At 36.9% G+C, this 16,662-nt stretch overlaps 1 protein-coding gene across 27 annotated transcripts in view; it reads right to left on the reverse strand.

Annotated features, from left to right (window-relative positions):
* adgrl2a (adhesion G protein-coupled receptor L2a) overlaps positions 1-16,662 on the reverse strand; it is a 135,697-nt gene that overhangs the window by 17,226 nt on the left and 101,809 nt on the right. For all 27 annotated transcript variants that reach the window (XR_008638708.2, XR_008638707.2, XM_055184420.2 and 24 more), the window contains 7 exons: positions 16,273-16,395; positions 14,092-14,297; positions 13,205-13,378; positions 10,338-10,547; positions 9,398-9,618; positions 7,905-7,971; positions 921-1,012 (listed from right to left, as the gene is read on the reverse strand). Coding sequence is in view for 25 of the 27 variants with exons in the window: in XM_055184420.2 (XP_055040395.1) it covers positions 921-1,012; positions 7,905-7,971; positions 9,398-9,618; positions 10,338-10,547; positions 13,205-13,378; positions 14,092-14,297; positions 16,273-16,395 (1,093 nt within the window). In the remaining 2 variants the exon portion in view is untranslated. The remainder of the gene's footprint in view (positions 1-920; positions 1,013-7,904; positions 7,972-9,397; positions 9,619-10,337; positions 10,548-13,204; positions 13,379-14,091; positions 14,298-16,272; positions 16,396-16,662) is intronic.

Consider the following 16,662-nt stretch of genomic DNA (forward strand, 5'->3'; position numbering starts at 1 on the left):
GATTATGCAACAGACATGCAACTTATTGCCTTCACACAGTTAATTAATAAACAATCAGTATCGGCCTTCGTTGTGTTATTGCTGATATGCAAATGGTTCAAATTCTGCCAATAAAGTACATATTGGCAGCGATACATAATAAAAACCTCGATTTGTATGCCTTTGTAATATTTTAACAATAGACAGTCAGCAAACATCGCTTAAATCTCATTGGACACCAAACTGTAGTCTGCCCATGGAAATGTTCCACTTTCGGTAAAGCTCTTTTGGAACAATGCATATCATAAAAAAGCACTCTATACATATAAAATGCTTAAAAAAACTTTAAATATCACATAAGAGAGAGCATTAAAATGTATGTGCAAAAAGACAAATCACATAATAAGAAACATAACCAAAATATGTCATATATTATCAAACACTAACAGTGTGACATGCACTGACATGCCAGCACAGAGAAACTAAGAGAGATCTGTGTGGTCAACCAATGCTCTTTCTCCGTACGCTTTCTGCCACAGAATGAGATCTCCCTCTTTGAGAAAGGAAACACATGGAAGTGCTTTTACACAAACACACACACACACATTTGAATCCCACTGCAGGCAGATTCTGAATACAGGGAGCTGTTCCAAAAAGAGTTTTGTGGTCACTGTAAAGGAAGACCAGAACTGAGCCCGTCTCCATCATTACGTGCTTCTCTGGCTGTCGCTCGAATTAATGGACGCCATGCACCTGAAGAGAATAACATCTGTCCGGATGCCTTTAGTGGATGCACTTAAAATCATCCGAGCGAAAATGATGGTTTGGGGTCTTTACTTGCTATGTACGATGTGATCAGAGATCATGTTTATTCCAGTACTAAATTTCAAACTAACACCGACACTTTGGACTGCAAAGTCGTAGGAAACATCGTGACTTACTTTATGTGCTCCAGGCGGCTGGAGTCAGGTTTCAGCGACGTGGAGTGTTTCATCATTTTGTACATCGTGATGAGCAGGAACACAAGATTGAGCTGCGGGAAAGCAAAAGGCCTTTGTTAATAAATTCAAGCAAACTTAGGAGACGAGATAAGTGAAGTTTTATTGGGAGCATTAATTGAAAACGGCCATCTAAAGGTCCCTTCAGCCAGCGCCTAATACAATAACCATCTGGCATATTGCGGGACAAAGCCGAGATGACTGGCGCCAAATACGCTGTCATTACATATCAATGCAAGAAAGCAAAGAAGGCAATAAAACCATTTAACCGCAGAATGAAAACACAAATAGTTCAGAGAAGCTTAAGGACCACACATTGGAAAAAGGATATATGAGATTCTCTTCAAGAATGAAAGTTAAAGAAATACTCCAGGATATTTAGATATTATTTACAGATGTTTATGAACCACACCCACACAAAGCTGTAAATTATTTCGACTTATATTCCTAAAAAGTATGCAAATGTGTTTATAGTTATTATGTTTACATTAGAAGTATGCAGTGCAAGTATGCATGTAACATTATATATTTCAAACACACAAAAACTATACGAATGCTATCATTGAACTCTAATGTTTACATTTTACATGTTTACATGACTATTATATTTTTACAAGTGGAGTGACAACTTGTCATAATTCATCAAATTCGCTCGCTCAACCTCTATAAAGTTTCATGGCACACAACGTGGAACGTCTGCAAAAGCTGTACCCATCATGTTTTGGCCGTGCTTTAGTGACGACGGTGTGGTGAACATTTTCTGGTCTAATTCATTTTGTGCAGCACAGACAGACGAGGACATGGCAGTCTATCATTCGCAGCGGCTGTTGTAATTGGCGGTATCAGGGCATTCACACAAGCTCTTCACTTCAGCTCCTCGTTCAGCCGTGCGAGCTCATCATTTCAGCATCAAAACAGTGATGATGATCAATAACCGCCAGTGTTTCTCACACAAGCTGCCGAAAGAGGAACCGTTCTACAGAACGCGTGCTATTTGTGTTACTTATATGCCCACGTGTAAGACATTAATTGAACCAAAAATATCTGCTGCCACATAGCAAAATCATTAGTGTTAAATATACACCATATATACTCATTTATACACCATATGTGTGTGTATATATATATATATATATATATATATATATATATATATACATGTAACACTTTTGATTATCTGCGTGTTAATATTAATGATTTTGAAGAACATTTTAATTTTAATATTTATTTTTTAAAAAGGCCTTTTTGGCTTATTTCCATTCACATTCTCCTTGCATCTAATAATAAATATGCACATGCTGGTGAAAATCTAATATATAGAAATAAAAGCTAGCATTAGCAATTAATGCAAATAATAATAATTATTATTAGCAATATTTATTTATTTTTCATTATTATACTATATATTTTGAGAACTGTATTTTTAAATGTTTTTAAAATGTGCACTTATTAGTTAAATTTAAACTATATGAAAAATAAAAGTTTTATTTTTATTGCTGTATTTAGTATGCTATTGAAAATATGTTGTGTCAACCTTATTAATTTTTTTAAATAACAGAAAAAATAATATATATTCCATATTGAAATTTGTCGTCCTTTCAAGAACTCTTTAAGGATAAGTAAGAGTTTTTTTTTCAAATTACTTAATGTTTTGCTATGTTTGTTTGATTTAAAATCATTTTAGACACACAGTATTACTAGTGTTTTTTTTCCCCAAGGTGCACTAGTTTTACAATCTCAAACACAAGCCTTGTGATATCAAATCAAATTATTATATTCCAGTATCTGACTGCATTATTTTACTTAAGACATCACAATGTGACAAATTAACATTTGAAAGTAATATACACTGCAAAAAATATTTTCAAGAAAAAAAATCTTAGTATTTTTGTCTTGTTTTCAGTAAAAAAATAAAAAAAATCTTAAATTAAGATGCTTTTTTTGATGAGCAAAATGGCCCAACAAAATAAGTCTAGCTTTTAGACCAAAAATATCAAATGTAAGTGATTTTGTGCATAAGACTTTCAATGGGTAAGCAAATGTCATCCGATTACATAGTTCAATAAATAAAAGTTACATTTTTATTGTTGTATTTAGTATGCTATTGAAAATATGATGTGACTTCAGGGTTTGTGTCAACCCTATTCATTTTTTTAAATAACAGAAAAAATAATATATTATATATTACATATTGACATTGTCGCCCTTTCAAGAACTCTTTAAGGACAATAAGTTTTTTTTTTTAAATAACAATGTTTTGCTATGTTTGTTTGATTTTAAATCATTTTAGACATACAGTATTACAAGTGTTTTTTTCCCCAAGGTGCACTAGTTTTACAATCTCAAACACAAGCCTTGTGATATCAAAACAAATGATTATATTCCAGTATATATATCTAACTGCATTCTTTTACTTGAGACATCACAATGTGACACATTGACATTTTAAAGTAATATAGACTGCAAAAAATGATTTTAAAGAAAAAAAATCTTAGTATTTTTGTCTTGTTTTCAGTATAAATATCAAAAAATTCTTAAATTAAGATGCTTTTTCTTGATGAGCAAAACGACCCAAGAAAATAAGTCTAGTTTTTAGACCAAAAATATCAAATTTAAGTGCTTTTGTGCATTAAACAAGCAAACAATCTGCCAGTGGGGAAGCAAAAAATCTTGAACATTTTTCTTAAACACTAATTTCAAGAAAATTTCAAGAAAAATTAGCGTACCCCATTGGTAGACTTTTTTGCTTACAATGTAAAAAATTTGCTGTAATTTTGCAGCTGGTTGCCAGTAACTTACTGTAGAAGATAAAGTCTGAAAATGTTTCATGTTCATTTAACTTTGAACAAAATGTTGCCAGTAAATAACATAAATGTAAAATCTACAGTAAGTTACTGGCAGCTAGTTCCCAGTAATACCCATTAATACTGTAATTTCTACAGAAATTTTTTACAGTGTATTTTATGCACAAAATCACTTAAATTTGATATTTTTGGTCGACCCAAGAAAATAAGTCTAGTTTTTAAACCAAAAATATCAAATTTAAGTGATTTTGTGCATAAAACAAGCAAAAAAATCTGCCAATGGGGTAAGCTAATTTTTCTTGAAATTTTCTTGAAATTAGTGTTTAAGAAAAATGTTCAAGATTTTCTTGAATTTTTATTGAATTTAGTGTTTAAGAAAAATGTTCAAGGTTTTTTTGCTTACCCCATTGGGAGATTTTTTTGGTTCTTTTATGCACAAAATCACTTAAATTTGATTTTTTTGGTCTAAAAACTAGACTTCAAACTAAAGCATCTTAATTAAAGAATTCTTAGATATTTTTACTGAAGACAAAAATACTAAGAATTTTTTTCTTGAAAATCATTTTTTGCAATGTATACGTTAAATTGAGAGCAAACCTTTTAACATGGCACCCATTTGGTGCGGGGTTATGCGTCTATAAAGGTCTCTCACGTCATTGAAGTGGTGACAGTGATCTGATGGGATGGAGGCATGTAAGGACGCTCAACCGAGGGAGAGGTAACCTAGTAGAGCAGCCACTACACTCCTGAAGCTCCTTGTTTCCGTCCGTCCCATGGGCTTTCTTTCCATCGGAAAGCTTTTCGTGAACAGACCCCCATCGCAGCCAGCCAAGCAGAAGATCCTGAACTTCACTCGGGGACGCTGGAGAAAGCTGTATGCTCGTGTTCGTGCGTTGATGTGTGTTTCTTGAACTCTGGTTGAACCAGATTAAATATTAAAGGTGCAGATGGAACTGTCTGCGTGATGCAGGCGTGTCACAGTCCATGCGTGTTTTAACGCCGCTAGTACCTCACCACTCATTAGCTCAATGTCCTGGTTTTCATTGAGCTCATACGCCTGGTGCCCGAGTGCCGAGAAACCTCTGCCGTGCCTTTTCCGTTGAAATAATACTGGTCTGACTGACAAAAGCGGGTTCTTGTTTGTGTATCCGGCAGGGATCTGATGACTACCACATACACCAAAAGTTTTTACGAGTTTAAATATTAACATCCAAATCCATGATTCAGTATCTCTGAAGTGGTTTTAGCTGGTAACCCAGATTATTGCTAATAAGCTAAAAAGCCTGATAGTGGCACCTATGCAAAAGCGATGACTTTTTATGTAGCGCTGACACCAACACTGGCACCACTGCTGAGAAGACCATCTCAGATTTTGATGCCAGCCCAACCTGGTTTATGCCAGTCTGGTGCCTTTCAAGTTTAGCTGGTAATGCTTGTTGACCAAGCAAATCTTGCTGATTGGCATAGTTAAGGAGATTTGAGGGAACACTGGTATCCAAAGTGCTGGTATTTCAGTGGACTAGCTGAGAACTTTAAGGAGCTCTGCATCGCTGCTTCAGCATCGAGCGATGGAGGATGCTGAAAATAGAAGTGGCATAATGAGAAGCGCAATGGGCTTCAGCTAATTGAACAGGATCACGGCGTTCTTACCCTCTGCACCGCCGAAATGCGTGAAACTCTGCATAATGAGACTCGCTCTGGCTCTCTCATTGACAAGGACAAAGCCGATCTGCCGAGAATCAGGGGTCGGAGGTCGGGGGAAACCTTGGTCTCGCGTTCCCCCGAGAGGTCTTTGTGCTTTATCTAGCATTGTCAAGCAGCCCGAGGACCGGGAGTCCTGCTTGCTGTCCGAGCGACAATAAATCAGCTTCATAAAGGGTCAAAAGGCTCTGCGTTTGACGACTGGAACACATATACTGATTATCAGCAACATCGCAAACACATGCATCACTGCAGCATCGTCCGGCTAAATGAGAAGACGTCAAGGATTGTGGGCCTTCTGCCGAAAGCTACTCCAAATGTAGTATATGAATGCTTCATAGCCTGTAAGCGTCATTATGGTGGTTTGAGTGCCGGTGTTATGCAAATGAGGCTCACGAGAGGAAGCGTAATGTAATCGGATGACATTTGCCCGTTTGGAGAGTGAGCGGATTGGCCAATTAAAAGAAATGTGTCAATTCGTATTTTCGGATTATCCCACAATCTTGTCAATGCCCATTTTCTAAACATTTTTAGGGAATTTTCAACAAATTAGATGATCATTAAATAATATTGTGCATGGCTTATTTGCTAAATATAACACATAGATATAACTCATGTAGGTCATATACTACTTTTTATATTCACAAGAAACAAAGGAATTTAGCGAGTAACACGTAAGTCAATTATAGTGTACATCATTAAAACACAAATTAATAATTTTCATTAATGGGTTCATTTTTAAGCATTTATTCAAGATGACTTACAATCTCATAATATTCAAACAATGCACATATTTTGATAATATTACTGCAGTACGTAAGTTGATGTAAATGCAAACCAATTGTGTTTTTTCCACATTTAAGGGGAAAATTTGCATTACCGCAACGTGTCCATGACTGGATTTGGGTTCTTTGACATGAAAATATTTATTATTTAAAAATCTAAAAAATAAAAGGCGTCAGTGCATGTTATACTATAAACATTTACAGTAAAGAAACATGTGGTATTTGGTGATCATTGGTAAATTTAGAGACAATAATAAGGAATATAAATGTGTCCAAGACCAATTTTCTCATCCTCCGCAACAATTTTCAATCATTGTTTAAGCCCTTTTTAACATTTAAAAAAAAATTGTTGAAAGGGACATAATTGACTGTGACACTCAAGATGGCTACCAGGTAAGCAGTTCTTATTTTTACTCTCCAGATAAAAGTTAAAATTGTGTTTTTCATAGTACCTAGACAACTTTTTTAGTTCTCATTACCGAAACATGAGTTTGTAAATGCATATATTTAATGTAATATCATGTTGCGGTAATGATAATTTTTGATAATGATAATCTAAAAAATTTAAATAATTCTATAGGAAATATTTTTTAAATCCTCTAAAAATAATTGTTATAGTAAGTTAATCTTATATGTGCAAAAAAAGGCTTCAAGGCTTTTTAAAAATTCCGATGGTGGACACCTTCTAAATCTGAATTTCGTGAGAATCACCCATCTACATTTTATGTTTCAGCATTTGTCTCGTCTATGTGTCCTTAAATCTGTTTTCAACCACATAAGAAAATCCAACAAACAGCACTTTATCGCTATTCAACAAACACAGCAACCAGGTCACCCGGTCTGTTTATACAACCATAAATGATATAATAAAGTCCACCGTTCACAAACATCTCCGCTCGTCCATCCATTTACAGGAACTCGACCGTTTTTTTATCCACAGGGATTAAAGGGCAAACAGACAGCCAGTCAGATGTGAATGCCACCTGCTGCAGTCTATCTATCTCAATGTATGGCCGGGTCCCTCCGGCCCCTTCCTCGACCTCCCCAATCAAGTTTGGGGCTGTAATCTCTTAGCTAGCAAAGAACAATGCGCTGGAAACGCAGCTGCACCGTGTCACACAACGGTATTTCACAACAAACAAACTTCACGCTTCCAGTTATTGGATGGTTCTTTAAAAAGGTGGCACGAAAATAAACGCTTTTGTTTTGTATTATTCACTGTTCTCTTCTCGTTCCGTTCCCGCCCCAAGGGGCCCGCGGCTCCAAAGCGTCAAGTTGCATTCTAATGCCAAAAAAGCAGCGTTCTATCAAAACGATCCCTATATAAAAAAAAACATTAATAGCAGTGCTTCCGAACCTCTCCGCTGGAGGCATCGACTGGGTCTGTCGAGACTGAACCGATCTAAGCTGAAATCGATGGGCTGCAATCTGTTGAATAAGACTGAGGAAACAAAGACAGCTCGATGTTTTCGCACCGGAGGATTTCGTCAATTGCTCTTTAAACCGAGAGACGCGGTGCTGCGGCCCTGAGCTGCAGAGAAATATTCTTCTCTATCTCGCTCTCGCTCGACATACTGTATGCATTCAGTGTTCAAACAAACACAGGCGGCAGAAAGGTTGTCAGGAGATGAACGTACCATGATAATGAAGGTGACTGGTCCAATGAAGCTCCAGATGAAGTGATTGTCCATTCTCAGCCAGCATCTGCAGGACGACAAATTCACACCATTGTTATTTCTGAAGAGTGACATTTGCATGTGCAAAACTCACAGCCGGTATGCACGGGTGGTTGCCAGGACATTGCTATTATGTTGCTAAGGTCTTTTTAGCGTGTTAGCACATAGCTAGTTCTAAGTGGTTGGTAGGGTGTTGCTATAGGCAATTGCTTAAAGACGACATTACACGAGACTTTTTAGATGTCAAATAAATCTTTGATGTCCCCAGAGTACATATGTGAAGTTTTAGCTCAAAATAGTATATAGATAATTTATTATAACATGTTAAAAATGCCACTTTGAAGGTGTGAGCAAAAATGTGTCATTTTAGGTGTGATCTCTGCACTTAATGGCAGTGCCGTGGTTGGATAGTGCAGATTAAGGGGCGGAATTATCCCCTTCTGACATCACAAGGGGAGCCAAATTTCAAGCTTTTTTACATGCTTGCAGAGAATGGTTTACCAAAACTAAGTTACTGGGTTGATCTTTTTCACATTTTCTAGGTTGACCGAAGCACTGGACCAAATTATATCACTTAAACATGAAAAAAGTCAGATTTTCATAATATGTCCTCTTTAAGTGATCTTTTGTCTATTTAACCCATGTTGTTATGTGGTGGTTGCTAGCTAAGCTCCAATTCGAAGGCTGGATGTATCCTTTGAAGGCGAGAAATCCACAAAGAGTACTGAGATGAGACGTCTAGCCTTGCAAGTCCCATCCCTAAATATGAGCACTAGTAATCAAGATGCTTGCCATAGCGAACCCCACTAATAAACATCCACATCGAGGACGGTATCTATTACCGAAGCAGACTTTGGTGGGTTACCTTACAGTGTTTTTTAAGGCCTGATTCCACATTAGTCTTAAAAACGTTGCACAAAGACGCCAATTTCCCGTAACAGATCAAGTTTCTCCAGTCTGTGACCTCCAGCAGGAAACATAAATTGTGCCCATTTAAAGATCTCTAAGAGAGATCAGAGGCTAATGCAGTTGTACAAGCCTGGCTTTTGTAACGCTTTAAAATAAGTTTTTTTAAATGTCGACATCATGCATTAACACGGCGCGACACTAGATGCAGGGCCAGGACACTTCCACCTGTTTATGTGTTATAAGGAGGAACCCAAGAGCCCATGCGGGGCTGGAGCACTGCCATTAATCTGCGTAAAAGCCTCTTTCTCATGCGGCCCTCGTCTCCTTTAGAGAGCATTTACAAACAACAGGTCACCAGAGGCTATTTGAACAAAAGACACTAACACATGCAGCCCTGCCTGGAAACCGCATTTTGTACTGTAAGGCAGTCTCTGAAGAGTCTGTGTGTGTGCGCGGTACCTATGAAACCGGAGGCGTGTGCTGCGCTCCTGCAGACAGCATTGCATTTAGAAAAAAGAATCAAAGAGACATTCAAAGTCGCTTACGCCTTTTTGGTCCCGTAGCTCCTGTAGTCGACCGCGGCAGACACACCCACGACCACAGCGGGGAGGAGATATCCCGCCATGTAGAAATACCTCCTGCGTGAATATTCGCTTTCAAAGACCTCCACTAGCATCAGATAGAGCTGCACCCCCTCCAAACACATCCAAGCGAAAGACGCCAGGAAAAAGTAATGCAGAATTCCTGCGATTACGGAGCAGGCCATCTGAGGAACAAACACATGGGTCAAGAACAAACAAATGACGTTTAAAGCACACGTAAAGCAAGCTCTCAGAGATGTAATCTTTATGTTCATGCTGATTTTATAGAGCTTTGAGAACCTTTGCTTGGATTTTCATGATTTAATGACACTAAAAATGTCAAGTGGCGCAACCAAGCAAAATATTAAATATTTTCCTTGACGCACCTTGAATGCATACCTCGAAATGCATATTTTTCAAGTTAAAGAGGTTTTCTTGCCATGGCAACCTGCCATTTTACCATTTGACAACCTAAATTAAACTTGCCATGTCATAAAACAGCCACCAAGAGGGTCTACAGGGGGTTGCTCTTTGTGTTATAACTTCATTTTTATGGTTTTCACATCCCATAATAACAAAATTACATCTTGCATGTTTTTGCAAAGATTGTTTTCCATCAGAATTTCAGACTTTATATGAGACTTATTTCTCAGGTTAGATTACTAAAATGTAGTCTGAAAAATGTAAATCATATCTATTATACGTGAGGTGCAGACAATGTCTGTACGAATTGCGTTTTTGATGTTATTTAATTAATATGCCTGTGCAAAACAAGTCACAAATGTTAAGTAAGCTTCAAAAATAAAAATACAAATCAGGATAAAAGATGTAGCCTGTATGTCTCTGTGGGTAAGACATTTTGATGAGAACAGATGAAACATCACATCCATCAACGTAACATTACCCTGGGCTCCGTCATGTCGATGCCGATGAGGAAGATGAGCTCTGCGAGGAAGAGGTTGATGCACAGGTTCTTGTGGATGGTGTTTCTGTCGCTCTGGAGACCACGGAAGAAACAGAATGTGAAGATGCTCATGGCCAGACAGATGAGGGACACCACGATACCCACGCGACTGATGACGCTCAACAGAAGCTCCTGGACCTTATCTGCACCCTGACAAACAAACACACAGAGAGAGTGATGGAGGCCACATTCACCAGATATGACAATTATATGAGGCATATCATAAGTTACAGGACTGTGCTTGCAAAATGAAAGAGTGTAGTGTCTACTGTGTATTTAAATCAGAACAGTTTCTAGCCAGTAACTATCTGACTGGTCACACTAAAAACTATTTAAAATACAAAATGTGTGGTGGCTTTTAAGACAAATTAGATTTTACAGTGGGTGGGGTAACCTGTGGGACGCAACAAATATTGAAACCATTTAGGGCTGCAACTAATTATTATTTTAATAATCGATTAATCGGGTGATTATTTTATTTATTATTATTATTATTCGATCAATCGGATTATTATTTTTTTTGACTAATTGCGATTGTTCTTCGGTTAATTGATTAATCTGGCAATTATTTTTTTTAGATTAATTGATTGATCGGGCGATTATTATTATTCGTTTAATCGACTAATCGCATAAAAACAAATATTTACTTAATTCGATTTTTCACTTATTATAGGCACTAAATTAGGGTATTCACATGTAGAAGTGTACTTTTAAAAGTAAAAAGCCACACATAATAATCTTTTTGATGTTAATATTTCAATAAAACAACGTTTGTGGAGCTTTTAAATAGTAAAACATCTTTAAATGTCCAAATCTAAATAAACAAAACTAATTGCGTCTTTGGGGATGTGCTGGTGAGGAAATCTTACCACAGATTATTAAACTAATTTTTATCTTTAGACCTTGATGAGAATGAACATTATTTATTAGTAACAAAAAATAAATAAATAAGCCATATGATATAAAAGTGATAAACATACGCTGTTACAGTAAGAAAAACCTGTATTTCCTCCTTACTTTAAAACAGATGCTTAGTTTGTGGTTCATTACTATTTTTATGAAAACCCAAGAACTCGCTTAGGATCAAATTAAACCTTTATTAACCAGCGTTCTTTTGCGCCTTTTGCTTCCATCATTGTCCAGTCAGGGTTGCCAGATCTGGCCATTCAATATTAACCCAAAAGCATCCCAAATGACTATTCACAGCCCAAATACCAACAACTAATGAACCAAATAGTTTTCATCTCTAACGCGCAGAAAAACATCGACATGTAGAGAAAGTTTAAAAGTAGCCCAAATCAGGCCGTGGACCTGGCAACGCTGCATTGTTTTTAAATAAGCTGAAGAAGTAGAAGAAGCGCCTGACAAATGTGTAGCTCGCGTTGTATGAAGAAAAAAGTGCTTGACTTGAGCATACAGCTCGTGCTGTATGAAGCGGACGCGTGTCCGTGCTGTCCAGCGGTGCTGTGGGAGCATGTGACGTCACAGACCAACTAATCGATAATGAAATTAGCGATTATTATCCATTTTAGCAATTATTTGTTGCAGTCCTTAAACCAACTGACTGACAAAATTACTTGTTGTGTGCCATTTGTGTACATTTTGCTGGTAAGGACAAAAACTCACATTTGCGTAGAAGAAATATATTTTAATCGTTTGATGCTATACACTTAAAGGATTAGTCCATTTTCTTATAAAAAATCCAGATAATTTACTCACCACCATGTCATCCAAAATGTTGATGTCTTTCTTTGTTCAGTCGAGAAAAAAATTTGGTTTTTTTTTTTTTTTTTAGGAAAACATTCCAGGATTTTTCTAATTTTAATGGACTTTAATAGACCCCAACACGTAATAGATGTAATGCAGTTTAAACTTGCAGTTTCAAAGGACTCTAAACGATCCCAAACGAGGCATAAGGGTCTTATCTAGCGAAACCATTGTCATTTTTCACAAGAAAATAAAAAATATGCACTTTTAAACCACAACTTCTCGTCTATCTCTGGTTCTGTGACGCGCCAGCGCGACCTCACGTAATTGCGTATTGACGTGGAAAGGTCACGTGTTACATATATGAAACGCACATTTGCGGACCATTCTAAACAATAAACTGACACAAAGACATTAATTAGTATCATTCCACATACAACAACGTTGGAACAGTCATCTTTCAACACACTTGTAAACACTGGGGCGTAGTTTCAATATGTCATCCGTGACCTTTTAACGTGGTGACGTATTACGTGAGGTCGCGCTGGCACATCACAGGAACGGAGATAGACGAGAAGTTGTGGTTGAAAAGTTCATTTTTTATTTTTTTTTCTTGTCAAAAATGACAATCGTTTCGCTAGATACGACCCTTAAGCCTCGTTTGGGATTGTTCAGAGTCCTTTGAAACTCCGTTGAAACTGCAATTTTAAACTGAATTAAAACTGTTACGTGTTGGGGTCCATAAAAGTCCATTAAAATGAGAAAAATCCTGGAATGTTTTCCTCAAAAAACATAATTTCGTCTCGACTGAACAAAGAAAGACATCAACATTTTGGATGACATGGTGGTGAGTAAATTATTTAGATTTTTTTTAAGAAAATGGACTACTCCTTTAAACAAACCGAAACGCTAAACTAAACTAAGTTAATTTAAAACTAAATGCCAAACAGGTCCACTTTAATATTCCCTTTGTTAGGAATGCAGTGAGTTAAAATCTAAATCTGGGAGGTAGATAAGTGGCATTGGTGTGTATTATCACAGTTGGGCTTCACAGTAACGTGCAGACAAAAGCTAAAATATTTATAAAGACCCCAGCTTACCAGAAGCTCTCGATGAGCCATGAGCACCGCGAAGTTAGTGAGATGGCTACAGGAGCAGGTGGTGTGACTTTTATTAGCATGGATGAGTTTGCAGCCCTGAGTGGACCAGTATCCCATCATTGTCCTCTCCGAGTAGTTCCAGAAAGAGCAGTTTGAGTTGTAGTAATGTTGCATCTGAAATCAAGAGAAGACGGGGGATGATAATGAATTGATACTGTATGTTGTAGCTGTCCTTTATATCATGGCACACTAGAAACTGCATCATAATTCCCTCAGACTAATATGAGCGGGTCTGTTGCTTTTCCATCTTTCTCAACATACGCCGGCCAAATCAAACACTCTTTTGAATGCGCAGTGTGTGTTCGCACATAAACGACTAAAGAATCTAATAAGGTTAAATGAGTGCGAAATCTAGCATGGGACCATTGATTATATGAGGTGCTAACAGGGGGCAGAATGGTTTGAAGGCATGTCTGTGGAAATCACACAATTACTTTGATAGAAAGCAAAAATCAAGCCGGGTCTCCTCTGGGAATACTCCTGACACTTTAAAAGAGAGCCAGACGATAATTGGTCCTCTGGTAATTTCATCCTGCATCGTATAGCTAATCTGGGAGTTAATTTTCCACTCCAAAAAAAGGAAATTGCATCGTTTACATCCTAATGTCGACAAACGAATTAGTTTTCATTAAGAATTTTGTCTAGGCTGGTAATAATCATTGGTTCAGACTTTGTTAATTTCATGTTCTATGGCTTAAACAAACCCCTCTGTGACCTTGCAGGGCGTTCGAATCGAGACTGCTTTTATTTCGTCTGTTTCTTCCGCGGCTCGCTTTGTTATCCTGCTGCTTTTACGATCACTTTGTTTGTTTATTGCTTGAACTCACGTCGATGTGCTCCAGGGTGAAAATCACAGGTTCCGATATAAATACACGACTCGACTCCTTGTTTATCGAGGCGGCGATGACGTCTGAATTCACCGCCACAGAGAGGTTGCGTCCGTTCGCCTCGTGCCCGAGCTTGATGGTGGCGTTCTCCGTGCTTAGAAACTGCCCCAGGTTCTTGTAAAGGGCAAATACCAACTTGGCTACACCTGTACAGGGGAAATGAAAACTTTAGTTTTTATCAAACTGGATGACTGGAGGGTGAATCTCACAAAACTTTACAAAATAGAAAATTGTATTCTACACTAAAGAAAATAAAGGCTTTTTTAAGGACTGTTTTGAAGACTGTAAAATGTTCAGTTGCTTACGGTAGTCAATTGCTATATTTTTTCAACTGTAAACTACTCAACAGTATACAATATATCAAATAACTTATTGTATTGCTTTTCAGTTAAGCTGAGATATGTGTTTAATTGCTATAATTATCTTTACTAAAGTACAATATAAAAAGTAGTGCCGGGCAAAGATTAATCGTGATTAATGGCATACAAAATAAGAGTTTTTGCATAATATATGTGTTCAGTGGCGTGGCAAGTGAGTCCCGGGCCCATATGCAAAAAAATTGACGGGCCCCCTTAAGCCAAAGCCCCCTCCAACCTTGCCTGTTGGCACTGTTAACTGTGGCGTGCAGGTCTGTTAACAACATATACTTTTAATAAGGTAGTCAAATATTTTTACACTACTTTTTTACTTTAAAGGGTAGATTTAAATAAAGAAAAACTAAATATTTTGGGTAGTTTTTGACTCGTGACTAACTTCTACGCCTTCTCTTTTCTCTTTGAGGCCCCACTTTTATGTTTATATTTGTCCATCCTTAATGTTCATGTAGATAGCCGCTAAAGTAACCCCTCACACTGTGTTTTCTTTTTTTTGGCGTGGCGATGCGTCATGTAAAAAAATGATGGCGTAGTAGTCCACGGCAGCCGCGGAGTGCAAAAAAAAAAAAAAATTAATGCAAACAAGAAATGACAGAGAAATTAGACATTACGGAGAAATAAGAAATCACTACACCTGATATGCATACAAAAATATATTTATTGCTGCCACAAAAAAAAAAATTTAATTTTTTTTTTATTAAAAGCTGGGGCGGGCCCATGGACGTGCATACCCTGCATGCCCAGACGCTATGACACTGTATGTGTTTGTATTGTGCATAATTATAATGTATATTTAAACACACACACACACACATACAGTACATGTATACATTTCAGAAACATTGTGTGTATATTATGCAAAAACTCATTTTGTATGCGATTAATCGCGATTAATCTTTGCCCAGCACTAATAAAAATCTAAATCATAAAACTAGGGCTGTCAAAATATGAATCACGATTAATCACATACAAAAAAAGTTTGTGTTTGCATAATATATTTGTGTGTGTAATTATGATGTATATATTAATAATTATATCAAAATTGAAATAAATATATATACATGTAAATGCTTCTAAAAAAACATACATCCATGTGTATGTATTTATATACACACAAAATAATTACACACTGTGCAGACACATATATCATGCAATAACTTCTATTTTGTATGCGATTAATCGCAATTCGTCTTTTGACAGCCCTACATAAAACAATTAAAAAGACTTTTATTTTTTATTTTGACCACTGTATTAATAGTAGCAATAACATCAAACTATTTTGCTTTATATTTGCCTATTTTTGATGAGAAAAAATATTTTTCTTTTCTTATTAGACATCGTCTTAAACATTCTCATTTGACTTTTGGATTACAATATGGTTGGAACATTTCTTTGTGAGATAAAAATAAATAAATAAATAAAAAGTATGCAACATGCTTTGGCAAACACTATGACCGCCTGCATGTTTTCCGACTTCCCCGTTTTCAAGTTTCAAACTTCAGTAAGTGGATTATCACTCTTCCTAAAAGTAACCCAGCAGCAGGTTGGTTAAGTTTGTGGAAAACAACATATGCCGAGCAGTATGTTCACATTCACGTTCGGCTCTTTCTCTAACCATGAAAGCATCTCTATTTCCATAGTGACAGGAGCAATTGGATCTAATATCTTCTCATTCTCCACAGACTCGATACTAATACAGTACAGTGATGGTTCGTGTATGAGGGTTTGTGCGTGGGTTGGAGCTTACCATTACGACTGTTGAGTTTGACTGTATTGGAAGATAACTGGATAGAAATACCAGCCCTGCCGCTCTGGGGAAACTTGAAATCTTGAACCTGCCCATCTGTGCTCAGCACGTAAACATCAAGAACTGCAGAGAGAAATCATGTTTCATAATGTTAGTTCATCATGCGGAAACAGGGAAAAACAGCTAACAGGTTTTTTTTTCAAGATTACAGGTACAAACAGTTTAGGGATTATAGATGTGCCATACAGTGTTTGTATTACAATAGGTGTTTTATTATCATCAAGGACATAGGAATGACTTGAAAAGTGGTGGACATGTTGTAAAATGCATTAGCATGTCTCATGAATAATAATGCATGATGTAATGCTAAGCCTGAACTGATTTGCTGAA

The sequence above is a fragment of the Misgurnus anguillicaudatus genome, chromosome 14 (genome assembly GCF_027580225.2).
Source record: "Misgurnus anguillicaudatus chromosome 14, ASM2758022v2, whole genome shotgun sequence".
NCBI lineage: Eukaryota > Metazoa > Chordata > Actinopteri > Cypriniformes > Cobitidae > Misgurnus > Misgurnus anguillicaudatus.